At 39.6% G+C, this 26984-nt stretch overlaps 2 protein-coding genes across 4 annotated transcripts in view; one reads left to right on the plus strand and one right to left on the minus strand.

Moving 5' to 3' along the window:
* LOC124876730 (replication protein A 70 kDa DNA-binding subunit-like) overlaps window positions 1-10039 on the minus strand; it is a 56176-nt gene extending 46137 nt beyond the window's left edge. The window contains exons 1-6 of one of the 2 annotated variants that reach the window (XM_047379715.1): window positions 9913-10039; window positions 9422-9469; window positions 8814-8892; window positions 8257-8365; window positions 7975-8066; window positions 7785-7889 (exon numbers count right to left, since the gene is read on the minus strand). In XM_047379715.1, the coding sequence (XP_047235671.1) occupies window positions 7785-7889; window positions 7975-8066; window positions 8257-8365; window positions 8814-8892; window positions 9422-9469; window positions 9913-9945 (466 nt within the window). In that variant the 5' untranslated portion in view covers window positions 9946-10039. Of the gene's footprint in view, window positions 1-7784; window positions 7890-7974; window positions 8067-8256; window positions 8366-8813; window positions 8893-9411; window positions 9470-9912 lie in introns of both variants that reach the window. The other variant, XM_047379716.1, reaches the window with a different exon arrangement.
* Window positions 10040-14174: 4135 nt separating this feature from the next.
* smyd4 (SET and MYND domain containing 4) lies at window positions 14175-25425 on the plus strand. 2 transcript variants are annotated; one of them, XR_007040422.1, is made up of 10 exons: window positions 14175-14445; window positions 14668-14812; window positions 15054-15143; window positions 17616-18579; window positions 20833-21099; window positions 21419-21585; window positions 21700-21838; window positions 21944-22056; window positions 24269-24392; window positions 24551-24692. XR_007040422.1 is itself a non-coding variant. In XM_047380060.1 (10 exons), the coding sequence occupies exons 1-10, from the start codon at window positions 14276-14278 to the stop codon at window positions 24681-24683; spliced, it is 2316 nt and encodes a 771-aa protein (XP_047236016.1). In that variant the 5' UTR covers window positions 14176-14275; the 3' UTR covers window positions 24684-25425. The 2 variants fall into 2 exon arrangements, 1 of the variants encoding a protein (XP_047236016.1); XM_047380060.1 differs by having other exon boundaries at window positions 14176-14445; window positions 21944-22060; window positions 24551-25425.
* The last annotated feature ends 1559 nt before the right edge of the window (window positions 25426-26984 follow it).

The following is a 26984-nucleotide window of genomic DNA, read 5'->3' on the forward strand; positions in this document are numbered from 1 at the left end:
GCATAACAGAACATCCACATAGCATTTAGCAAATTCCAAATGTTTGTGTTTGTGATGATAGGAGAGAAAGGGCTTCTTTCTTGCATGCCTCCCAAATTACTTGCCCGTATGTAAACATCTAGTGATGCATCATTAATGGTGCAAATAAGTGTGGCATCACTGAGTTTGTTAAAAATAAACTATTTCTTTAGATTCTTGTATTTTTTTTTTTTCTCCACATAATACATACAATCATTAATACTGGATTTGTACAGATTTTCTATAAATAAATTATGAAACTAAAAGATGCATTTATTTCAAAGCTTTTTACACATATTTACCAGGGGTGCCAATAAGTGTCTAGGGCACTGTAGTTTTTAAATGGCATTAGGAACTTTTACATCAGCAATGAGGAAGCTTAACATATTGATTCCCCAAATTTATTAGGAAAATGCTGTATTCATTTGGAAGAGACATGCTTTGTAAATAGGGAACCAAATTTCAAGTACACAAGTAAAATCATTAACTTGAAAAAAAAAAAGTCATCAATTGCAGTGCAAATGTCTCCTAAATGAGATCCTACAAAACTTATAAAATGCCAAAGAAACTGATCCTTCGTTCATCCACTTAGTCCCCTGCTATTATCAGTTTATGCAAATTAATAGAATAATTTATTTTCTCAGGGTAAGACAGCCAACCAATTACTATGCTAAAAATTGCTGTGCCTTTAAGGCAAAAAGAAGAATATCAGTGGAGCGACATAGACACTGGACATGTTAGCTTGGGATACATTATCTGGATCAAGTCAAGGAAAAAGATGGCAACGTCAGAGTATTTTATATCATAAATAAATTGTGAAATCAGCGCTACAACACTAATTAAACAGAATATTTCATGGGAAACCTAACGTGTTGTAAGCTTTAGCTCTGACCAGTTAATAATAGTGTTTCTTGGGCATCTCAATCACCATAGCTGTTCCTTTCTACGTCAGATGAGCGTTCAACTACACAGGTTGGACAATGAAACTGAAACACCTGGTTTTAGACCACAATAATTTATTAGTATGGTGTAGGGCCTCCTTTTGCGGCCAATACAGCGTCAATTCGTCTTGGGAATGACATATACAAGTCCTGAACAGTGGTCAGAGGGATTTTAAGCCATTCTTCTTGCAGGATAGTGACCAGGTCACTACATGATACTGGTGGAGGAAAACGTTTCCTGACTCGCTCCTCCAAAACACCCCAAAGTGGCTCAATAATATTTAGATCTGGTGACTGTGCAGGCCATGGGAGATGTTCAACTTCACTTTCATGTTCATCAAACCAATCTTTCACCAGTCTTGCTGTGTGTATTGGTGCATTGGCATCCTGATACACGGCACCGCCTTCAGGATACAATGTTTGAACCATTGGATGCACATGGTCCTCAAGAATGGCTCGGTAGTCCTTGGCAGTGACGCGCCCATCTAGCACAAGTATTGGGCCAAGGGAATGGAATTATATGGCAGCCCAAACCATCACTGATCCACCCCCATGCTTCACTCTGAGCATGCAACAGTCTGGGTGGTACGCTTCTTTGGGGCTTCTCCACACCGTAACTCTCCCAGATGTGGGGAAAACAGTAAAGGTGGACTCATCAGAGAACAATACATGTTTCACATTGTCCACAGCCCAAGATTTGCGCTCCTTGCACCATTGAAACCGACGTTTGGCATTGGAATGAGTGACCAAAGGTTTGGCTATAGCAGCCCGGCCATGTATATTGACCCTGTGGAGCTCCTGACGGACAGTTCTGGTGGAAACAGGAGAGTTGAGGTGCATGTTTAATTCTGCCATGATCTGGGCAGCCGTGGTTTTATGTTTTTTGGATAAACCCAGATCACCTGAAAACCAGTATTAAACCAGTATTAAAGCAACCTGGGCTTCCTTAACACCTAAACAGAGCCACAGGTTTATCACCTCCATGTCACATTGAAAATTGAACGTTGGGTTGGCAGCTGTAAGACATAATTGTGAAAATTTCCAGATATATAAACGCTTTAAACATATCAGTCTATGTGTAATAAATCTTTTTGATATTCAAATTTACTCACATGCTGTTATATAAATGGCAGAAGCTGCCGGACGTTTGTAGGAAGAAGAAGTTTGAATAAAAAAATAAAGCTTAGTGATGAATAATGAAAGGATTTTTTTCTTACTTCACCTGAACTATTGCAGACTTGGAATTTTAAATAAAATGTGCTGAGCCATTTAAAAAGTGGCCCGTTTCAAGAGAAAGCTCCTGATGAATATTTAAATGGAGGCACAGATGTGTTTTTAACTACCATTTCATAACCTTTGACTTAACAGCAACTGCCAGTAAAAGGCATTTTAGAATATTGGTATTGTGGCTCATGATTTAACAAAAAAAGAAGTCACTTTCAAATAAATTAGCATTTAATGACCTTTAAGGCACATTAATCTACAAGTTTCTCTAGCGGTGAAAATCCAAGAAGGTTTAAGTCACGTGGAGACCTTAAAATCAGTTGGTTTCATACTGGGAAAATAATTGTAAAATGTATTATTTTCATTTTGATAAAAAAAAAAAAAAAGATTTGAGAGCAAAAGTATGGAATAAATGCTCACTAAAATTTGCAGTTGGCAACTACTAACCGCACAGAATATTATCTCTTTCAGGCATTCTGCTTTCTGAGAAATAGCTAATGAAACAAGCTGATATTAGCCCTGCTGGTTGGTTTATCAGCACAGATAGCTAGCCTGCAGTCAGCTGCTTAACAGACATGCTACTTGTAGTTTGCCAACTGTAGTTTTAAAACAGTGTTACCTTAATAAGAGACAAACCAAAATATGAAAATATTCAAAATGTGAATATTGTTTCCAAAATATGAGTTTTTGTTATGACCAAAAAGGATTTCCAGAAAAACTCTGATCACTTTCTCTAAGTCAAGATATCTGCTTGGGTAGCCAGCCTGTTGCCTGCTGAACAGACTAAATTTGTCTTTTTCATAATTGAGGGAAAGGTGTAGGAGCATTCTTTCAGCTAGCTGCAGGGATGGTGCAGTGCTCTGTTATTTTGTGCTCCAGATACAACCAGAGAGAATTCTGGTCAACTGTAGGAATGGCATGATGGAAAATTGTTGCGGTTTGGAAGCCAAAACTTTTTAAAACCTTGGTATACCATTATAAAGGTAACAGGCCTTGTTGCCTTTACACAATGGACCTTGGTTTTGGAAAAAATTCTTGTAGTTGACCTTGCTGAAATGTATTTCAGGATCCCTGCCCTATGAGTTTAGCTGGGCTAATTTAATGCAGAATAACCAATAACATCTAGACCAACTATTCCTGCAGCCACGCAAACAGTGCATACCAGTACAATCAACCTGAAACACCAGTAAGTGGCTTACCTGAAGTGAACCAACAGCTCTAACAGAAGGACATTTTGCTCTTTCCCCAAGTCAGATGTTTTAGATAAAAACATATTTTTTCATATGACTCAACTCTTTGCCTCAGATTGTAAGCTCATAAATTTACTTTCTACCACTTAGTATTACGGCCAGTGTAGATAAAGGAAAAACAATGTGGCCATGGAGGAGTAAATTTCAACCAAAAAAAGTTTACGAGGAAAAATCTGGATATACTCTGGTGTCAAAAAGTCATAACCTTGCAAGAAAAAAAGGATAATTTTCTATGATTAAAGGCATATATATATAGTATATTAAAACTGGGATATTCTGACATTATAAAGTCAAACATCTGCGACAAAAAATGCCAGAAGTCCCCTAAGGTTTAAGTGGTAATTTTAGGAGCTTTTTGGCATAAGTTAACTCCTGTGTGACCGTATTTTACTTTTTTCTATTATCTGCAAAGGCCCTAACACTTCGTTGTAAATAACATGACAAACACCAAATTACTGTGATGTTTTAAACTGGAAATTTCAGATATTTTTCCGAGACATCCCAGCTGGGAGGAACTTGGATACCAGACACCGAAGTGAAAGAGGCAATTGAGTCAAGTTTATTCAGAGAGTCCATTGAGGCCTGAAGACTTAAAATGCTGAACTCAGAGCCTCCAGTCAAATTGCACTAGCTAACGCCTTTCGATTGGCACATTGGAGCTCATTGGAAACATTTGAAATCAATTTTCTGAAAAATAAATTTAGAAAATATGGGAATGTAATCAGAATAAGGTCATATCCATTTGGAGAAAAGAGTGTTTTTATATGAGGCTTGCTATTTTGCCTATAAAAAAAAAACAGTGCAGACAACGCTGTCAGCAAAACAGAAAAACAGAGCAGCAGGTTGTCTCTAACTGGTGGGATCTCTGAGGTAACGTGGATCTAAGGATGTAACAAGGAAATGCTGAACCTCGTCTTTGCTGAGTCAAATTAGTCATGTCTGTCCCTCTTCCCCTCCGTCTGCACATCGCTGCAGGCGAATCCAGTCCTTAACGTAACATTCAAGAAGCCGTGAACTGGAGGAGGCATCAGCCCACACAGCCTCTCAGTCACAGCACACACATGCAGACAACAACCTACACGAACACACAATATACCAGGAACTCATTACCCACCCACCTGCCTACATCTTCTATTGAGCAGGACAACAGGGTATGTTGCTGCCTCATAACTGAAGCAATGTTAATTCTGAGAGCAGCAGGTGCTGGAAAACTACCAACTGAAGCACAGGCTAAGCTAATAAAGGGAAGATTTCATCCAAATTTAGACACATTAGGCATAATACACAGCACCCTCCACAATGGACAGAAATTAGCCATCATGCAGACATCGTCTTTGTTAAAATTCTTCTCGTCTTCTGTCATAAAAAGAGGAAATATTTTAGGTTATATAAATATAAATCAACTGCAGATTTTTATTTTGAAAGGAAAACATGCATATCTCAGCAGTGGGGCTGCTTCTACAAGAATTTGACAAATATATTTGGTTAAAGCAATGATTTACCATTTCAACTTTGGATCAGCACAATTAATGATTTACCATATGAGCTCTGTGAGAAAATAAAATACGCAAACGCATTCATTCAAATTTTGCTCAGCAGTGCTAAATTTTGGATAGGAAACTGTTTACAAAGTTTGTGTTGTCTAATAATCATAAGAAGAAGATTCAGTAACTTAAAAACATACACCAGCATCGTTTAGTTAAAGGGTGAATGGCTCCCTCTGTTGGCCAGATTACAGAATAGATTAGATTTTTTTAACAACCACTAGCGTGGCACTTAATTTGGTTGTTCTTGTTTTGTTTCAGTTTATATAAGAAAACATGGTAATTACATTTTCTTTCATGCTACATTATCCTTATCCAGGGCCTTAGTGTCTCAGTCATCTTTTAAGCGGTCTTGCACACAGCAGTCAAAATATTGTGTTACTTATGTTTCAGGGTCTATTATTAGATAACTCCGGTGTAAATTACCCTCGTGCTGATAACAGTAGAAAGCCAAACAGATTTTTCTCATTACACCTAGAGTGTGAAGTGAGAAGTAAAGCCAGGACAGAGTTGTGAACAACAGAGTTAAAGAAAACAAAACTTTAACATTATTGGTGAGTATATTCCATTTTTAATTCCAAGCATCTGTTAGCTAAAGCTGTATATAAAGTTATGCTCACAACTGCTCATACCCCCAACAGATTTAGATTTACAGTTATTTCCATCAACCAAGACGTTTGTTTTTGATAGTAAATGACACAGGCATCTCCTAATAGCATATAAATATTAACACCTTTTCCCATTTATCAGCAAAAAAGCCTTTATTGGCATTACACCAATCAACTGCTATCTAGAATTGTTGACCAGATTTTGGCATGTTTCCACTGGTATGTTTGAACACTAGTTTTTGATACAAGATTAAACATTTTAAGGTAGAAATCCATCCACCCTAATCTTCAGGCTGTGTATCATATTCAAGTCATGACCCTGTCTGGGCCATTCTAAAACATAATTATTACATCCGGTCAGAAGAAACTTGTTGGTAAAATGAAAAGACTCTTTTAAGCCTGGATCTGTCCGGGGGAAGAATCATTTTGGCCATAGGTGTATGATTAAACAGAGATGCTACTCAAGTACTGAATAAATACCTTCGCCCACTGCCACGCTATCATTATTATGTTCTGATATTAGCTATTATCTGTTGGCTGCAGGTCTTCACCACTCAGTGCAAATGTATAGGCAGACTGAACACAACAGATTCTACTCTCTGATCTGTAAAATGCCAAAGCTTCCGCTAACCAAACACCGCAGAGCATCAACAAAGACAAAGCAGAGGCATTGTTCGTATATGCTGCAGAGCCTTTCTTTTAGCAGATAATCTCAGAGATCTGGCTCCATGGATACATTAGAAAGGTGCAGAGAGAACAGTAAACTCTTCGTGGCACCTTATTAGACAATTATGAACATAACATTAGCTGAGTTTAACCAGTTCTTCCTCACTGTACAGCTGCATCTGAATTAGGATATCCTTGAAAAGTACATTTATTTGAGCAATTCAATTCAAAAAGTGAAAGGTTATACAGATACACAAACAGTGTTAGTTCAAGATAGCTGTGGCTTACAGCTAATGACAACCAAAACAATCAGTTTTTCAGAAAATTTAATAAATACATAAGACAAATAAAAACTGATTATTAATACAGAAATATTATGTTATGGTCATGTTATGACCACAATCACGTGGAAGATGACTTAACAACTTTCCAGCAGACCATCACTGACAGCCTCCAAGGAGGGTTAGTCACAAAAGGTCAGTGCTATGGAAATTGGCTGTTCACAGACCCCTGTATACAAACATATTATTGAAAAGTTGAGTGGAAGAAAAACTGTGAAAAAAAAGCTGCACAAGCAGAGACAGAAGCCGTGACTATAAAGCAAAGCAAAGCAAGCAAACATTTGCAACGCGTGCACTGTAGCTAGAGTCAGTGTTTCAAGAGCCACCACACAAACATATTCAAGACATGGGCAAAAACTGTTACAATCCTTGTGTTGAGCTTCACCTGAACCATAGACAATGTCAGAGGTGTTTTACCAGGGCTAGGGAGAAAAGGGACTGGACTTTTTCTCAGTAGTATAAAGTCATCTTATGAGATTATAATTTTGCATTTAATTCAGAAATCAGAGTCCCAGAGTCTTTCAAAGAGAGGTTCAGTGTGTTTTATCAAGTCAGCACAGCAGTCTACCAGTAAATTATAGACGACTTGATGCTTTCCTCTGCTGACAAGCTTGATGGATATTATGATTTTCAGCATGACTTAGCACATGCCCACACTGTACCAAGTACCAATGTAATGCTCATGGTATCACTGTGTTTGACTGGCCACCAAACTCCCCTGACCTAAACCCTACGGGGAGACACCAGACCCAACAATGCAGAGGAGTTGAACGCCATTATTAAAGCAACCTGGGCTTCCTTATGACCTCATCAGAGCCACAGGCTGATCACCTCCATTCCATGCTGCATTAATGCAGTAAATCTTGCTAGAAGCCCTAGCCCACTATTGAAGTAATTAACAGATTTTTTGTGTTGGTTTTATACAACATTAGCTGTAAGCCATAAACATAAAAATGAACAGAAGAACGCTTGAAAAATATCACTCTGTGTCGAATGAATGAAGAAATATACGAGTTCCACTCCTTGAATTGAGTTACTGAAATAAATCAACTTTTAGGTAATATTCAAATTTTTTGAGATTCACCTGTATATAAAACAATCTCAACTATAAACGAGTACCAAGCTCCATGTCCTGGAGAAGTTCTGAGACACTGAAGAAATTTCATGCTTTGGTCTTTAATCGCTCTCTCACCTTTGTTGTTGTTGTTGGTGCTGGAGGGTCCAGGTACCTCAGCGGCTGAAGCGGAGGCTGGTTCAGAGGTGGTTGATGACAACTTATGTGGAGATGACAGCTTTCCTAAAGGTGAATCAAATATCATAAATCACCTGCACCGGCCCTGAATTACTGTTTCTAAATTTAACCAAAAACAAAAGAACTTTACCATCTGTCAAATATGGAGTGGGATTTCCAATCTTTCCTCCAGCTTCTTCTGCTGACTTCAAGATCTTCATTTCCACAACAACCACTACTTGCCTGAATAAAAAATATCCCTACTTAGACTCTTGACATTCAAATGATCCCTTACAATATTGTCTTGGCTTGGTAAGAAAGCAACTTAGAAAGGGTAAAGAAATACAAATATTTTTTTTCCAGTTTTAGAATATTGTAGCACAGAGGAAATTGATTTAAAAGTTACAAAAGACAGAGGATAGGAAACACATACCGGCCATCAGACAACGTGTTAGTGGTGGTCCTCCTCAGCATACACACACACTGTGGTACAAGGAGGTTGTCTTCTGCCAGATGGTTCAACTGGGTGGCCAGCAGGAACGCTGGACACAGAAAAAGATGGAAACAAATTAAGGCTGGTCATTGAAGGAGTAAAAATCATTATTATTATTATTAATAATTATTATTTTAGTCAACACTCAAATCATGATTTTACCAATTGGTTATTTAGTCTGGAAACACAAAGAATGCATTTGTTCCACTTGAACAATTGAAGAGTTTTCTTGCAAAACAGAAAGAGAAATACATTTTGAAATAACTAATTCTGTTTTAGCCAGTTACAATGGTCTTGTGAGCTACCTAGGCTGCAAACGTTTTACACGTCTGTGCACTAACATGTACTTGCACACATATATAATAACAGCTACTATTCACTTTACTGAACTTTAAACGTGCTTTTTGTAGAGTGAGAAACAAATTATCTGTTATTTTTACAATACTTTCAGAACCACACCCACATACTTGGTGTTTAGAGAACTTTAAGATACTTACAAGACAACAAGTGCTGACCATCACTCATCATGAGGCGGTACCTGGGTGGGCCTGTGTTGTTACTGATCTGACGGATGTTCTGAAAGCACAGAAAAAGAAAAGGTTTGCGTTACAAAACACAAATCCTTTAAAAGTTACATTTCCTAATGAATTAAACGGATTTAATGCAGAATTGTGTGATCTTTGTTACTGTGGAAATAAAGGGAATAACAATGTAAGAGAATGTGATTTTGCTCAAAATTATTTTCTTTTTAACGTATTCTGTCTCCTTATATTGACAGGACATACAAACAGAGGCCAGAAATGGGGTCAGAGAGGCTTGGTTGCGAATATTTACAAAACAAAGTTAGAAACTTTGCAAAAACCAAAATCTGCAAAGAAATCTGAAAATTGCCATTGGCCAAGAAAAGTCTGAATACTGCATCTCAAACTAATTTAGGAAAAAATGTTTTATGTCATAACAAAACCAGTGCAATTGACCTAACCTGAAATACAAACATTGGGTTTCTCAGCTCAACTGCGTGTTATAAACCTAAACAGATAAGCTGGGAATAGAGAAGAGACAGTGAAGAAGAATTTAAGAGTGGCCTCACTTAACTGTCACTCACCAGTAACTGCAACACTGGATTGTTTATTTGGGATCCTTTGAAGAGGGCCTGAAAAACCACACATGTGAACCTGTTAGTAAGCCTGGCCTCATTCTGTCCTATCACATTACTATGATGCTAATACCAAGCTACAAATTAGGCATCTGGACAATAATTAGGGGGCAATTAGTTCTCATCGCTCCCCAAGTTGTACATAAACAAATCATGACAAGGCAGGGCGAAGGCGGTCACTCTAGAATCACAATTATATTCACTCAAAGATTTATATATAATGTTCACCAGTAATGAATTACGTCTGTTTTTTACGGGATCACTCATATAATTACTGCTCCTATTCGGAGCGTTACATATAAACTCTTGGCTGCCACTGTCGACGCAGCTGTGCGACTGTAAATCTCATTAGCTCATGCTAACAGATACTTTAAAGCAACCGGAAGACATTTATTCAAAGGTAAGATTAAATATCAAGTTATAACAAAATTCAAGCTCACTTCAACTGCCCCCCGTGTCAGTTCTAGAGTCATGTCTTCTTCTTAAAGTTATTTTAAAAGCTCGCAGACTAGCTTCTATAGTGTATACTTTAAGGCAAAAGATTTCACGTCTCGCGAGATAAAAAAGGCTAACGAGAAAAGCAACATAAAAAAAATACACAGAACCGGTTTGACACATTAAAGCCTTCAAAATAAGAGACCAAATAAAGTTACTTGAATATTTTTTTTTGTCATTATTGTTATGTATTAGAATAACTTTTCAACAAATCTTTGCTAATATTTAAAAATATGGTGCAGTTGTAAAGATGCACTTGTGAATAAATGAAGAAGTAGTGCACTGTGCACATGATTTTCCATTATGAACTGCAGCATTTGGTTAATTGTTCAACACTTAAAAGCTGTTTGGCTTTAAAATAAATTTAGTTATTTTAAAATGGACTCTTCTTTAAGGGAGAGTTCTCTTTTTGAAGACATAATTCGATATCTTTTAAAACTTTATGAAACAAATCCAGCTCACACACATTATGTTAAAAATGTGGCCATATTCATTATGCTTCAAATTTTTACCTGGGTTTAAATGTTAGTCGGCAAAATTTAGAATTTGCCATAAAAACATTTATTTTTTATTTAACTTTCTGTGGGTCTCTAGAAATGATGACTAAAAAATTATATAAAAATTTAAAATAAACAAAAAGTGAGGAAGACCTAAATTTGGGTTGATTTGGTTTTTGTTTTATTTTTTTTTTTTTTTTTTTTTTAGTATTCTACCTCAAGCTCTGTATAAGTTTCTGTTTTTGTAGTAAAATTATATTTTTCTTGTACTCGTAGTCGTCGTCTTCCGCTTATCCGGGACCGGGTCGCGGGGGCAGCAGACTCAGCAGAGACGCCCAGACGTCCCTCTCTCCAGACACCTCCTCCTGTTCCTCCAGGGGGAGCCCAAGGCGTTCCCAGGCCAGCCGAGAGACATAGTCCCTCCAGCGTGTCCTGGGCCATCCCCTGGGCCTCCTCCCGGTGGGACGTGCCTGGAACACTTCCCGAGGAAGGCGTCCATCAGGCAACCGGTATAGATGCCCGAGCCACCTCAACTGGCTCCTCTCAATGTGGAGGAGCAGCGGCTCTACTCCGAGCTCCTCCCGGATGGCCGAGCTCCTCACCCTATCTCTAAGGGAGTGCCCGGCCACCCTACGGAGGAAGCTCATTTCAGCCGCTTGTATCCGGGATCTCGTTCTTTCGGTCATGACCCAAAGTTCAGGAACACCCCTCCAACCTGAAGAGGACAAGCCGCCCTTTTCCGGTCGAGTACCATGGCCTCGGACTTGGAGGAGCTGATCCTCATCCCAGCCGCTTCACACTCGGCTGCGAACCGCCACAGCGCATGCTGTAGGTCTTGGCTAGAGGGGGCCAGCAGGACCACGTCATCCGCAAAAAGAAGAGACGAAATCCACTGGTCCCCAAACCAGAGCCCCTCCGGCCCTTGGCTGCGTCTAGAAATCCTGTCCATAAAAGTTATGAACAGGACCGGTGACAAAGGGCAGCCCTGCCGGAGTCCAACACGCACCGGGAACATGGTGTTCGTTATGGACAATCCGTGACTAGCACAGAAGTCCAATAACAAAACACCACTCGGATTCAGATCGGGGAGGCCATTCCTCCCAATCACGCCTGTTCAGGTGTCACTGTCGTTCCCCACGTGGGCGTTGAAGTCCCGCAGCAGAATAATGGAGTCCCCGGGAGGGGCACTATCCAGCACCCCCGACAGGGACGCCAAGAAGGCCGGGTACTCTGCACTACCACTCGGCCCGTGGGCTGAAATGATAGTCAGAGACCTCTCCCCAACCCGAAGGCACAGGGATACGACCCTCTCATCCACTGGGGTAAACCCCAACACGAGACGGCTGAGCTGGGGGGCAACAAGCAAACCCACACCAGCCCGCCGCCTCTCCCCGTGGGCCACTCCAGAGTAGAAGAGAGTCCAACTCCTCTCAAGGTGATGGGTTCCAGAGCCCACGCTGTGCGTGGAGGCGAGTTCAACTATTTCTAGTCGATATCTCTCGACCTCCCGCACAAGCTCAGGCTCCTTCCCCCCCAGTGAGGTGACATTCCACGTCCCAAGAGCCAGCCTAAGCATCCGGGGATCGGGCCGCTGAGGTCTCCACCTTCGTCCGCCACCCAATCCTCTTTGCACCGGTCCCTCACGGCCCCTGCAGGTGGTGGGCCCACTGGGGGATTGGGGGAAAATTATATTTTTCTTGAAGTTAAATATTTTGAAACCATGTTTTGGGTTTTTTAGTACATGAGATTGAATCATGGTGTATTTGTGATGTTTTTCACAATACAGATAAAACATGTATTTGTATTTTTTATTTACTTGTAATGATGTTTTTTAATTGAATGTTAACTGCCAACTCATCCTGCCTGACATTTATCATCCCTACAAAAGGTCTGTCCTTTTGCTGTTCACATATTGACCTGGCGAAGATCCAGATTTGTTTTAAACATTGCTATCACATAAATAAATAAATTAATATTTTATTCCAACTGTAAAGATTGGCTATTCTCACTTTCTCACTCTGTTGAAAGTCTTTGTGGCCTTGTATCTTCACCTGCTGAGATGCTCACTTCTTACTCAGCTGTTTTGGTTTAAACCATCATGTCCAAACGTTTTGCCATGTGGGCCAAAATTGTCAAGTCGAAAGTGCTTGTGGAGCACAATAAAATTATTATTATGTTTTTATTAAAAATGCAAACCATTTTGTGAGTCTTTTTTCTGCTCAACAATAAGCCAATAGTTTTATATTTTAGTCAAACAAATAAAGCTATCTTGTGTTTGTGGGGAAGGGATCTGTAAATAATTGTAAATCCAAAACATCAAAAAAGCTTTGTTGGTTTGCCTGATTAAAAGAAAGGCATACAGTTTGCAAATGTTTGGGGCTGGGGGACAAATGATTTTCATTTTCTTGGCCTAAAAAAGACAGTCTATTCCTTAGCAATAAGAATAGGATTTGAGTCACTCTTTCTTTCAAAATGCTTGCAATAAGTTTAATAAATAATTCAAATCCAGATTTGGGTCCACCCAGGTATTCCTTTGGATAAAAGTTACTGGATAAGTCTGGTCCTATTTACTATGAAATTATAACAAAGAAAGCATATTTATTAAAAGATAAGTACCATGGCCAAGTCTGAGGCCATGGTTCTCGACCGGAAAAGGGTGACTTGTCCTCTTCGGGTTGGAGGGGAGTTCCTGCCTCAAGTGGAGGAGTTTAAGTATCTCGGGTCTTGTTCACGAGTGAGGGAAGAATGGAGCGGGAGATCGACAGACGGATCGGTGCGGCTGCCACAGTAATGGGGTCGCTGTGTCGGTCCGTTGTGGTGAAGAGAGAGCTGAGCCGAAAAGCGAAGCTCTCGATTTACCGGTCGGTCTACGTTCCTACCCTCACCTATGGCCATGAACTTTGGGTCATGACTGAAATAACGAGATCACGGATACAAGCGGCTGAAATGAGCTTCCTCCGTAGGGTGGCCGGGCACTCCCTTAGAGATAGGGTGAGGAGCTCGGCCATCCGGGAGGGGCTCGGAGTCGAGCCGCTGCTCCTCCACATTGAGAGGAGCCAGTTGAGGTGGCTCGGGCATCTATACCGGATGCCTCCTGGACACCTTCCTCGGGAGGTGTTCCAGGCATGTCCCACCGGGAGGAAGCCCAGGGGACTGCCCAGGACACACTGGAGGGACTATGTCTCTCGGCTGGCCTGGGAACGCCTTGGGCTCCCCCTGGAGGAGCTGGAGGAGGTGTCTGGGGAGAGGGACGTCTCAGCGTCTCTGCTGAGTCTGCTGCCCCCGCCACCCGGTCCCGGATAAAGCGAAAGACGACGAGTACGAGTACGAGTACTTTGTATTGTACCTAACATTTTGCATCTTGTGAAAATTTCAGTTTGTCTGTTGCTGTTATTAAAAAAAGGAAAATCTCTATCTGCATAAACCGCATGTACTGCTCTAAAAGTTGTGGTCAGGGGCCACAAAAAAATCACTCCACGGGCGACAAATGGACCCTGGGCAACACTTTGGACAACCCTGGTTTAAACACTAATATATCTAAACCTAAGTTTGAGAATTTTTTTTTTTTTACATTTGGTTGATATTAAATGTTAACCCTTGATGACGCCACCATTTTACAGCCTAATGATTGATCTTTCCAAGCATAATAATAATAATGGACGATGCCAGTTAGTGTGTGATTTTATTTTGAAAGTTTGCACCGGGAACTGTCCTTTGATCACATTTGCTTGATCCGGATGTTTTAAGGGCAGCATGCTGGTATGAAAATGTCCCAAAACAAACCTAAAACTTGGCCCTGATTCCTCGTTTGATGAGACGGTGCCGTGATGGTTCATTGTCGTTCATGATGGATCTTCCTTGCGTGCAGTGGCAAGATCACGTTGCACAGAAATGGAGTGGACTGGATCCTGAGCTAAGGGAAACATTTACCTCTCTGCGTGAAATAGATGATGTCTTTAAATGCGCTTTAAGTCTGGCTAAGTATGTTTCTCTCTAACAGAAACCATATGTAGTTTAAAAAAAGGTTAGACTCGTTGAAACATTCTAGTTTTCTCATCTGAGGCTGTTTGGGCCATAAAAAGATGTTCAGATTTAATTGTTTCCAATTATCCATTAAACCATAGTTTCCTGCCAGTCGATGGCTTTGAAGGAAGCTCAAACCGTGAGAGAAAAAGCTTCCTTGTGTTTCTTTGTGTTTTCCAGCCAACAGGATCTGGATGCCGTTCAGTCGATCTCTGCAGGATACTCTGTGAAGAAAGACCCGGAAGAAGCAGCCAAATGCAGGGAAAAGGGTAACTCCAGCTTCAAGGCAAAAGATTACAAGGCTGCAGCTCTACACTATTCACAGGTGAATTGAAATGTTTTATATTATATAGGAGACATATGCTTCACATACTAATGGTGTAAATGGAGGTGTTCATTAGATCAACTTGTATCTGACTGATGGTATAAATCTTGAAGAAATTCTGGTTCAGAGACAGAAACTAAATCTTTCTTAAGGGATATACAGTATTGCAAAAGGGAAACTGCTTATTCTAGACAGAGAATGTACACAACCTCAAATTAAAATAAAACTTTTCTTATTGCAGGGAATATGTTTTGCACCTCAAAGTTCGGAGCAGCTTTCTCTGTGCTATGCCAATCGCTCTGCTGCTCTCTGCCATCTGCAACACTATCAGGTAGGACGGTTCATCCTCAGCTTTTCTGATTTCCTTTTTTAATTTAAACAAGCTTCTTTAAATGTGCACTACTACATGGAGGCCTGAGAGAACGAAATCTGGAATATGTAAATATCATACTAACATTATTTTATAAACCACGCTTAAGAATAAATAGGGAAACCAAAGTAATCCACAAATGCATAAAATAAAATCAGGCATAAAGCAAAAATCCTTTGAAAACATTTGTCCCCTTACACCCTTTTTTTTTTTAAATTTTTCATCACACTTTAATGTGTTAGATTATTAAACAAATTTAAATATCAGACAAAAGTAATGTGGGTAAATACAAAAAGAAGTTTTTAAATAATGATTTCATGTATTAAGGGAAAAGAGACTGTGAGGGAGAGAGGGCAAGATTAAAGCTTTATAGAGATTAATGCAGCTTTCCAAGAATTCTTGAAATATTGATCTTTGCTCAGCTTTTAGTGTGACTTTTAATATGAGCTTTGTTCTTGTGATTCTTTGCTTTGGATTTACTTTTACTTTTATTAAATGTTAGACTCAAAATCCAATAAACATAAATTTTCTTGTTCTTATTTTGTTCTATTTTCTCTTGCTTTTTGGATGATGATCAGATTGAATAAGCAACTCATAGATGCCATTTCATTCTTGATGTAGGTATTTTGTGTAGATGCCATAGACAGAAAATAGTTTTGAGTTCTCAAACCAGTATCTCTCTGGCTGTATTTTGTGTTCTTCTCTCAAAATGACTGGAGGACGTGGAGAGAAAAGAGGCCAACTGATTTAAAATGATTTAAAAACGGTAATTCTTCTAATCTAAGCTGCGAAATGAAGCTTTTTTTTCTGTTTTTTATGCATCCGCGTAAGTCTGTTATGGTTGAAGAGTTAAAAATGTCCTTTGTGTCAAAATAATTACCTTTTAGTTTGATAATAGCCTTCAAAAAGATTATTAACTCAGAACTTGAAGCAGAAAACAATCTGAAGAAGAGACAAAAGCAAACCAACTAGTTTCTTTCAAGAAAAAAAAAACAGCAAACTTTTGACTGACACATATATTCAATTCAATTCAAAAATACTTTATTAATCCCAAAGGGAAATTAAATGTTGTTGTAGCTCATATTATGAAGGTTTCCTCAAAGAGTCGTTGTAGATGCTGATGGCTGTGGGCAGGAAGGATCTCCTGTAGCGCTCCGTCTTACAGCAGATCTGAAGAAGCCTCTGACTGAAGACACTCTGTTGTTGTAGGACAGTCTCATGAAGAGGATGCTCAGGGTTCTCCATAATGTTCTTCATTTTATGAAGAATCCGTCTTTCCACAATGATCTCCAGAGGTTCCAGAGGAGTCCCCAGAACAGAGCCAGCCTTTTTTATCAGCTTGTTGAGCTTTTTTAAGTCCCTGGCTCTGATGCTGCTTCCCCAGCAGATGATGGTAGAAGAGATCACACTCTCACAACAGACTTATAGAAGATATGCAGCATCTTGCTGCAAACACCAAAGGACCTAAGCTTCCTCAAGAAGTACAGTCTGCTCTGTCCCTTCTTGTAGATGGCTTCACAGTTGCATCTCCACTCTAGTCTGTTGTCCAGGTGAACACCGAGGTATTTATACTCCTCCACCACCTCCACTTCTTCTCCCATGATAGAAATAGTTTTTGACTTATTCCTGTTTCTCTTAAACTCTACAATCATCTCCTTTGTTTTAATCACGTTCAAAATGAGATGACTGTTTCCACACCATGCCACAAAGCGGTCCACCACCTCCCTGTGGACCGCTTTATCTTTATCCATATTATACTCTTTCCTAATTGCTTTCAACCTGCCAATATATTTATATTTCAAAGACTTCTCAGAACAGCGAGGTTGTTCTGTTATTATTCTTCCTCCATAGCAGACCAAACAAAGACCCCACCAACACATGCACTTCAAATATGCATCTTTTAACATTTTGTGTGGAGGTTTCCATTTCAAGCTGTAGATGATTGAAAGGGAAAAGTCAGGTAATCCCAGGTTCATGCTACAGTGATACAATGTGATTATATGACTTAGCGATTATGTTTCTGTTTCTCAGCATCTATGGATGTATGAGTTACATTTCTAATTCAGTTAGAGCTGCTCAGACTATCCATCATTTTAAATACCTGCTCTAAATTCTAACTCAGCCCCACATTTGGACTTGAATTCATATTAAATTGATCTTATTTGGTTTTAGTGATATTTTGTTTTACTTTTTGTTCTATTATACCATAGTTTTCCACTTTACTCTTTGAAAAGTAAAATAGTTTTCAAAATGTTTATTGAGTAGTTACACTTTAATTTGTTCATTTGCAACATTAATTAGGTGTTACTAATTGCCCTCTTTATTTTATCGTTCAATTTTAAGTCCGGATCTCTTTTTTTATGACTGTAAAAATTTTTAATTCAGTTTTTTTTTTCTTAAAGTTTTCCTCATCAACTTTTCTGTCCTCCAAAGGAAAGCCTTGATGACATCGACAGAGCCTTAAAATCTGGCTATCCATCTCATCTCTCAAGCAAACTCAAGGACCGTCGCACTCTCTGCTTGAACCACCTCTCTGTATGTAAAAAAAGAATAAACGATCATCCCCATCCTGTCTCAGATGATAATAAATGCAGCAAAAATGTCATATCGTCCAGCGAAGCTCTCGGATTTGGCATTTGTCCTCAAGTTTCTGTCGGCTGCAGCAAGGGGAAAGGTTTCCACCTCGTGGCTTTAAAGAGGATAACAGCTGGAGAGGTGATTTTGAGTGACAGGCCGTTCAGCTGGGTCCTCCTTCCAGGAATTGAGAAGGTTAAAGGAAAGAAAAGAAGGGAGAAGGACACACAGAGGGAAATAGTGTTTGGAGCAGAGCACAGGCGATGTCATTGGTGTTTGGCTGAAACTCTGTGTGCTGTGGCATGTGAGGGCTGCAGCTGGAGCCGCTACTGTTCAGCTGCTTGTCAGCGGGAAGCCTGGGAAGAACATCACCACTGGGAATGTCCATTGGGAGCAGAACTTGCTGCGATGGGTGTAATGGCACAGCTCGCTCTCAGGGTGACGGTAAAGGCTGGGATTAAAAACATCCAAATAGCAAGGCAGACAATCAGAGATGAGCAGAGAAAGTCTGAGCAGTATAATCCATACCTGACTGTGTTTCACTTACTGCACCATATAGAGCACCAGAGCACTGGTTTGCGTTTCCTGTGTGCAGTTACTGTGGCGACACTTTATCTGAAGCTCAGCAAGGCAGGTCCTCTTCCTGTGTCATCGACGTTTAATGTTGCTTCATCATCAAAAAGCCAATCTTCAGATGGACCAAAGAAGAAGGAAGAGGACACAGAGTGGAGCTCAGAGCTGTGGGTTGTGGGAAGTGCAGTTCTGAGGCACATGCTGCAGCTGAGGTGTAATGCTCAGGCAGTAATTACACTGCAAGATGCAGGTAACTTTCACAAACATGTTAAATGTCACAATAAACAGTTGTAGCTAAGGTTTGTCAGGGCTGAAGCAAATATAGATAAAAAATAAAGTATTTTACCCTTTAAACCTTTCCACATTTAAACACTTTACAACCCCATACTTTGATATATTTTATTGGTATTATACACTGCCTGGCCAAAAAAAAAGTCACCACCAAAAAGGTCACACACTAATATTTTGTTGGACCTACTTTAGCTTTGATTATGGCACACATTCACTGTGGCATTGTTTTGATGAGCTTCTGCAATGTCATAAGATTTATTTCCACCCAGTGTTGCATTAAATTTTCACCAAGATCTTGCATTGATGATGGTAGAGTCTGACTGCTGTGCAAAGCCTTCTCCAGCACATCCCACAGATTCTCAATGGGGATAAGGTCTGGACTCTGTGGTGGCCAATCCATGTGTGAGAATGATGTCTTATGCTCCCTGAACCACTCTTTCACAATTCAAGCCTGATGAATCCTGTCATTGTCATCTTGGAATATGCCCGTGCCATCAGGGAAGAAAAAAATCCATTGATGGAATAACCTGGTCGTTCAGTATGTTCAGGTGATCAGCTGACCTCAGTCTTTGAACACATACTGTTGCTGAACCCTGACCTGACCAACTGCAGCAACCCCAGATCATAGCACTGCCCCCACAGGCTTGTACAGTAGGCACTAGGCATGATGGGGGCATCACTTCACCCACCTCTCTTCTTACCCTGATGCCTCCATCACTCTGGAACAGGGTAAATCTGGACTCATCAGACCATATGACCTTCTTCCATTGCTCCAGAGTCCAATCTTTATGCTGAATAGCAAATTGAAGCCTTTTTTCTGGTTAGCCTCACTGATTAGTAGTTTTCTTAAGGTTACACAGCTGTTCAGTCCCAATCCCTTGAGTTCCCTTCACATTGTGCATATGAAAATGTTCTTACATTCACTATTAAACATAGCCCAGAGCTCTACTGTTGTTTTCCTTCGATCTGATTTCACCAAACGTTTAAGTGATCGCTGATCACGATCATTCAGGATTTTTTTCCGGCCACATTTCTTCTTTGAAGATGATGGGTCCCCACTATCCTTCCAGTTTTTAATAATGCGTTGGACAGTTCTTAACCCAATTTTGGTAGTTTCTGCAATTTCCTTAGAGGTTTTCTCTGCTTGATGCATGCCAATGATTTGACCCTTCTGAAACAGACTGACATGTTTTCCACAATCACAGGATGTGTCTTTCAACATGGCTGTAAATAAGAAGCAACTCATTGCACCAGTTGGGGTTAAATAACTTGTTGCCAGCTGAAACATAATCGCCCATGCAGTAATTATCCAATGGGAGGCTCGTACCTATTTGCTTAGTTAAATCCAGGTGGCGACTTTTTTTTTTGGCCAGGCAGTGTATGTGATAGACCAGCCAAACATAGTGGATAACTATGAAGGGACGACTTGTAGTTATTGTTTTGTTAGTAGTTATTATTTTTTTAAACTAAAAGCTTAATTGATACTTTCTTGAACTACCTTTCACTGCAATTACTGCTGCTTATTTGTTGGTGTATGTCTCTACCAGCTTTATGTGTCTAGAAACTGAACCTTTTGACCACCGAAGTTCAGTTAGATTGTATGGAGAGTATCTGCTACAGATTCTCAATTGGATTTGGGTCTGGCCTTTGACCTGGCAATTCTAACATCAGATCTGGTCTCTTCTGACCCAAAGTGCTTTCTTGCAAATGTTTGTTGTTTCCTCTACATGGCTTGTAGCAAACTGCAAACAGGTATTCTTTCAACAGTGACTGTCTAATGCCAGTTTATGAAAAGGCAAAATTTATGAAGTGAAAGAGCAAAAGCTCCCACATGAGCCGCAGCTCCAACAGAGTTACCATTGGCTTCTTGGCTGCTTCTCTTATTAGTGGAAGAGTTAGGTGGATGGCCATGTCTTAGTAGGTTTGGAATTGTGAGATACTCAGATGATTTAGCGATCAGTGCTATGAACATGTGAACATGCTGTAAGAGCTTTAATCATGTTTTTATTTAGTGAGTTATGTTTTTTTTTTATTTAACAACCATGTATCGTTTCCTTCGACAACATTATTATTATGTTGCTTTATACACTGAAGTTTGATGATGAAAAATTGTTTACTAAAAATTTATACTTTTACAAGGCAGTGCGAGTGTTTTACCATATATTCTGTCTGAAGAACACCACCTTTAGTTTGACTTCTTCCTTCTTACCAGGATCTAAAACATCACGAGTACAATCAGTGGAGGAAATTCGAATTGCAACTGCAATTTTCCCGACTCTCAGCCTTCTTAATCACTCTTGCTGTCCCAATACCAGTCTGGTGTTCAGCACCGGAACAGCTGCTGATCCCTGTGATTCACAGGAGTCCATAGGTTTCAATCAACCTCTCCTTGGGGAAGGACGCCAGGGCCCCAGAGTCACTGTGACGGTCAGAGCAGCTAGAGTTATCACTCCTGGAGAGGAGATCCTGCACTGCTATGGTGAGATATGAGACATGGAACCATGCTTTTGATTTTTAATTTAATTTCTTTAAGATATTGGACTGTCATGAGAAGTTTTTTTTTTTTTAGAAGTTTTTTTTATGAATCTCTTTTAGTATTTCCTTTCAAAAACAATGGATGCACATGTCTTCCCTATCTTTAGTCCCCCCATAAAAGTAGGAAAACATTGCCAACTTAAAGGGACCGTGCATGAATTCATCAGTCTCTCCTGAAATCGGAGTAACTGTTAACAATATGCAAACCTGAAATGTCTGATTTATGTCCTGGTCTACATTATCACCCCGATTCTTGTCCTCAGGGCCCCAGAGCAACAGAATGGGGATTCGAGAAAGACAGCGTCTCTTGCAGCGGCAATACTACTTCCTATGTGAGTGCGAGGCCTGCAGCGTGCAGGAGGAGGAGCTGAGGGAGAGCAGCAGGAATGAGTCAGGACTCCTGTGTTCCAAGTGCAAAGGAGCTCTTAAAGTATGCAACAATCTGTTTTATGAATTTACTCAATGATTATCTACTCTTCTGTTCTACTGCTATAAAACATTTGCACTGAATATTTAATATAGTTTCTATATATATGTTTTTTAGGAAAACAGAGGAAGTGGATTTATATGTTCTCTTTTAACCTGTGGCCATCAAATGTCCTCAGCTGATGTGAACCACAAGCTGCAGGAGATCAAGCTTGCCTTGGAGAAGGCTGCGGCGCTCATGGAGAGAGAAATTTCAGGTTTCTTTGTAAAACTGCAGCCCAAACACTAATGCTGTACAGAAATGTACAGGTATACAATTATGAATATCTGTCAAGTCCTTCTTCCATTCTGCTCTCACCCAGTGGAAGCCTTGCACCTTCTGAAAAGGACCAGGAATCAGTCTGGACTCATACTCGGAGAGAGTCATCCTCTGCAGGGGGAGCTGGCTGATGCCACAGCCAGAGCTTATGCTTCAGTGGGTGAGAGTCATAACAGGCCTGTACGGTTAATATGTTTCATGTGGTAACACCATCTATTTAAGCAAATTTAGCCTTACTAAGGTAAGGGGTATTTTTATGATGTGTTTACCTGTAACTAAGATATATGCTTATATTTTATCTGGTTATCAGTAACAAAACACTTAACATTGTTTTTTCTTTGTAGAATTTATGAAGTTGATCTTTTGTAATCAAATATTTAAAACAGGAACAGAGTTCAACTGCAGAGCAGCCCTGTGACAAAAGAAGAAGAAACGCTTGCGTTTGATTGTTTTGTGAGCAGAGGCATCACTACTGATTTTAAGATACGCCAGGATAATATATTATTATTAATATATTTGGTTTTAAAACAAACAAAAACAGTCCCATCCCCTTCTAGAGTTTAAAGTCATTTTATGGAAAAGTGCCTGAGTGACCAAAGAACAGCAAAAATGATAATATATAGACCTAATAAGCGGTTTGAAATTACAACTAAATTTAATTAGTGTCAGTGTTTTCACTTAGATGAATGCTTCAAAATAATGAATAAATGTTATGGATAGCATAAATGTAATAAATAATACAGTGCCTTGCAAAATTATTTACCCCCCGTGGGGTAAATAATGTTTTGTTGCCTCGCAATCTGGAATTAAAATGCGTTTGCGATGTTTTTTTGAGAGCTTGCACCATTTCATTTACATAACAAGCCTACAACATAATGTATGTACTATGTATTAGACCTTTGGATAAGTCTCTGTGAGCTTGCAACATCTTACCACTGGGATTTTTTGCCCATCCCTTAAGGCAAAGCTGCTCCAGCTCCTTCATATTGGCTTTCGCTTGTGAACATCGATCTTCAAGTCTAACTACAGATTCTCATTTAAACTGAGGTCTGAACTTTGACTAGGCCATTCCAACGCATCTAAATGTTTTCCCTTAAACCCCTCTGGTGTTGCTTTAGCAGTATGCTTCTGATCATTGTCCTGCGGGAAGGTGAACCTCCATGCCAGTCTCAAATCGCAGGCAGACTGATGCAGGTTTTGCTAAAAAATACCTCTGTATTCAGCACCATCCATCTTTCCCTTGACTTGGGACAGTTTCCCAGTCCCTACAGCTGAAAAACATCCCCAGGGATGTTCTTGGGGTTATGGGATGTGTTGGGTTTGCGCCAGACGTCCTGCCTTGTTTTTAACACTAAGTAATGGCTTTTTAGCTCAATTGTTTGTATGGCTTTTTGAGGTCCTATGGACAGATACTCCAGTCTCTGCTGTGGATCTCTGCAACTCCTTCAGGGTTACCTCTGGTCTCTGCACTGCCTCTCTAATTAATGCCCTCCTTGCCTCGTCTGTGAGTTATGGTGATTCTTTTTGTTTTTTTTAAGTCTTTTTTTTCTATAAATTTTTCTCATTTCACTTCACCAACTTGAACTAATTTGTGGAGATCCATCACATAAAATAAGACTAAAAAGCATTTAAGTTACAGGTTGGAATGTAACATAAAAAAAAGTCGAGGGGAGGTAAAAAAACTTTGGCAAGGCACCGTTTGTCATAATATTTTTGTTGCAGTCGAACGGTTGTAAAGAAGTAATTGCTTATCAAAGTGCAAATTAATGTTACCATCCAACAAGTTGAAGTAGTAATTGATGTTACTGCATTTGTAATATAACTCCCAGAAGCATAGTTGCTATAAAAAAAGAAATATAACCCCTACATCATTTACTCACATAACTTCTCTGTAACATGAACAATGAGGGTGATCCGAGTTTGAACTGCTGTGTTTGAGGCAGTTTGAAGCGGAGAGTCTTAGCATGGAAGAAAAGTCACTTCGTTCACACTAAGGAGTGCAGACTATGATCATTTGAAATGCACGTGTTGGGGAGGTCTCTGCTTGGCCGACCTCTGTTACATGAATAGAAAAGTAACATTTGATTCACACTTCTTTGAAGTGTGAGAGAGAGGGCATTTTCTAAACTACTGGGCAGAGATCTTTAGCAGATGATGGGTGTCTAAAATTCCTTCTGATCCTCTTTTTCCACGGTGAAACTCGTTGGCTATAAAATCTAGAAGAATATGAACCGTAAAAAATCTTCATGGTTTAATTTTAAATTGGCTTCATTAGCAACAGAAGTGTTGATCCTGTTTAATAGTCGTGACTTAAGAAGCTGTACCATCCTCTTGGTGTTTTTTATTTTGATATCTACTGTTTCTGCAGGTGACTGGAAAAATGCTGCAACCTACCTGGAGCAGAGTGCCATAGCTACCAGCTCCCAGTATGGAAAAGACAGCCTTGAACTGGGACAGCAGCTCTTCAAATTAGTTCAGCTCCACTTCAATGGGTCAGTCAGGTCATTAGCTTGGGCTCTTTTTCTCAATCTAAAATAAACTGAGTAGTTCTGCACCAGCTCCACTTATTAGTTATTAGTTGTATTGTTTTTCCTGACATGTTTAGTAGTAATACCAGCATTGTGTGTGTTTTTTCTTTCCTTCCTCCCAGTGGTGCCAGAGGCCCAGCCCTCTCCATCATTCCCAAGGTCAGGCGAATCCTCTCCCTCCATTGTGGTCCTCACTGCCCTGAACTGCAGGAACTAAACGCCATGGAGGAATGTCTGCAAGGCTCAACCTTTTAGGATTGAACCCAACTGAGCACATTTAAAATTTAAATATAGTTATGTATTCAGTGAAGCTGAATAAATGAGTGTATGGGCATTATGGGTCAGGAAAGAGTTAATGTCCTGTCTTTAAGCACTTGTAAGCGTGTGTGTCAGAATGGATCCATCAGTAATTCCAATTTCATGCTTCAGTGAAAGTCCTGCACTGTATGACAACCTTTCAACCAGCTACTTCCAGGTTGTATGTGCGCCGAATCAAACAAAAGTAAACACGTGCTTTTCCTAACTGTGGACTTTCTATCTTGTGTGTGCATGATGGGATGGGGGGGGGTGTCTTGTTTAGATACCCAGAAAGAATGATTTAAACCATGCAATTTCTTCTCTAAAGTCAACTTATTTGTCTCCTTCTGACCCTTAGATGGCAGTAGTTGCACACTGACTAAATCAATTTCATGCTTGAATGGCTGGAAAGCAGGATGCCTGTGCTTTGACTCTTGAACCTGAATTGCATGTCCCCCAGGACCCTCACCCTAAAAGTCCCTCATAACTCAGTCCTGTTATGGCTTCTTTTTTTTTAATTGAAAATCAGCAGTCAGATAAGAGTAAGCACTATCATAAAGATTCTGTAATTTCAACTGAGAGTAGACATTTTTTATGCTTAATTGCAAAGTCCAATGTGGCAAACTCTTGCCATGGAAGAAGATGTGGCCTCTGAAGGTCTCTTAACAGCCTATTTGTTATTAAAAGTTGTTTTTAATAATTTGTCTGCTCTTTGTTTTTTTTTTTCTCTTGCTGCAGTTTCTTCTTTTTGCGCTTTGAAGCTCTTCTCAAAACCTGGTTGGGCCAACAGCAAATACAAGTTGTGTTCTACATTTAACAACAATCTGCTGTATTTTATAAATGCCTGGACTAAGGTTTAGGGCTGGAAGACAAGGCTAAACAAAACATCCACACCTGGCCAAAATCTCCAAAAACCTTGTGTGGGAATTCAATTGGTCTGAAGGAACCTATCTAGACGTTAGGGCTGCAGATCCAAAAGGTGCTTTGGCAAAGAATCAACGTTAAAAAAAATGTCATGCTCACTGTAAAACATGAAGTCAAGTTGGATAACATAATTAATAGTTCCAAATACAAGTTTGTTTTAACACAAAACATTCAGCTGTCACTTAGAAAGTGTTATTTCATTTTTTAGCATCACAGTGAGTCCAAGCATACATACAAATCAAAAGAATCTCTCTGTAGTAATAAAAAAAAACAGGTTTGGAATGGCTGACCCAAAGTTCAATTCAAAAATCTCTTCAGGCTATGGCAGATGTCTTCAGTCTGAGAGATTTAGAGAACTGGGAAGGTAAATTTTACCTAGTTAAGAGGTAGGATGCAGAATGACTCCGAAGAATGAAGGCTTAATGTTAAAATTAAACCAGAAGCTGTTTCATCAAAAATATTTAGGGTGTCCACATTTATGTAATAACAACTTTTTTATTTTTTACACGTTCCCCTAACATATTTGCTTTTTTTTTTGTTGTGGAACTGAACATTATGTATGTCATATGAGAGGTAGAAAATGTTTGGAAATTATTTATCAGATTTCTTTTTTTCAATCTCACAAACTGAATTTTAAGTTATGTGTACAATTCTGAGTGAACACAAGGGAAATAAATATGGCAGATTATTCAAATTTAGATTTTTTTAATCTCATTAAGCTCTTATTAAGACTCAAAGATTGAGAAAGAAAATAACTAAAACGAGGCTTATTTTCAAGCTGAAAATAATTCATTTATATTAATCTCTGCCACACAAAAGCCTGAGCTTTGTGCCCTTCATAAAGTGGTTACTCCTATATATCATAGTTTCCATTCTTTTTCCACTCTTGGTTTATCCAGTTCAGGGTCATGGAGGGAGGGTGGAGGTAGATTGATGGAACTTATTCCAGTACTGTAGTGTGAGGTGTGGGATACTTCAAGAAAAGGTCACTGGTCAGGTGCTGCCAAAAGCAGAAAAGCCCAACACCTACACTGCATCAAAAGAACAGCAAACTGACAAGAATCCAATATTTCAACTGAACAAAGGGCTACTGAAATGATACGTACATATAGCCCTATGACTATTCTCTTCTAACAGTCTTGATCTTCAAAACAATTGTGATGTGCAGTGATGCTCATCATGATAAATAACTATGTTTTTTTAAGGGTCTTTTGGTATTAAAAAGGTTACTCCCCTACCTATGGGTGGTGATCTTGATGAGTTAATAAAGCATGAGGCTTTTTTAAACCTTGCAAACTTTAGCTTCTGAAGGACTGAATGATTAATTACTTTGGA

The sequence above is a fragment of the Girardinichthys multiradiatus genome, chromosome 11 (genome assembly GCF_021462225.1).
Source record: "Girardinichthys multiradiatus isolate DD_20200921_A chromosome 11, DD_fGirMul_XY1, whole genome shotgun sequence".
In the NCBI taxonomy this organism is placed as follows: Eukaryota; Metazoa; Chordata; class Actinopteri; order Cyprinodontiformes; family Goodeidae; genus Girardinichthys; species Girardinichthys multiradiatus.

Bases quoted from the DNA above. Each gene is read 5' to 3' on its own strand.
- smyd4 (XM_047380060.1), top strand. From the start codon at position 14,276: ATGAGACGGTGCCGTGATGGTTCATTGTCGTTCATGATGGATCTTCCT. The intron at 18,580-20,832 runs GTAACTTTCACA...CCTTCTTACCAG, and splicing joins AATTACACTGCAAGATGCAG to GATCTAAAACATCACGAGTA. The intron at 21,839-21,943 runs GTTTCTTTGTAA...GCTCTCACCCAG, and splicing joins CATGGAGAGAGAAATTTCAG to TGGAAGCCTTGCACCTTCTG.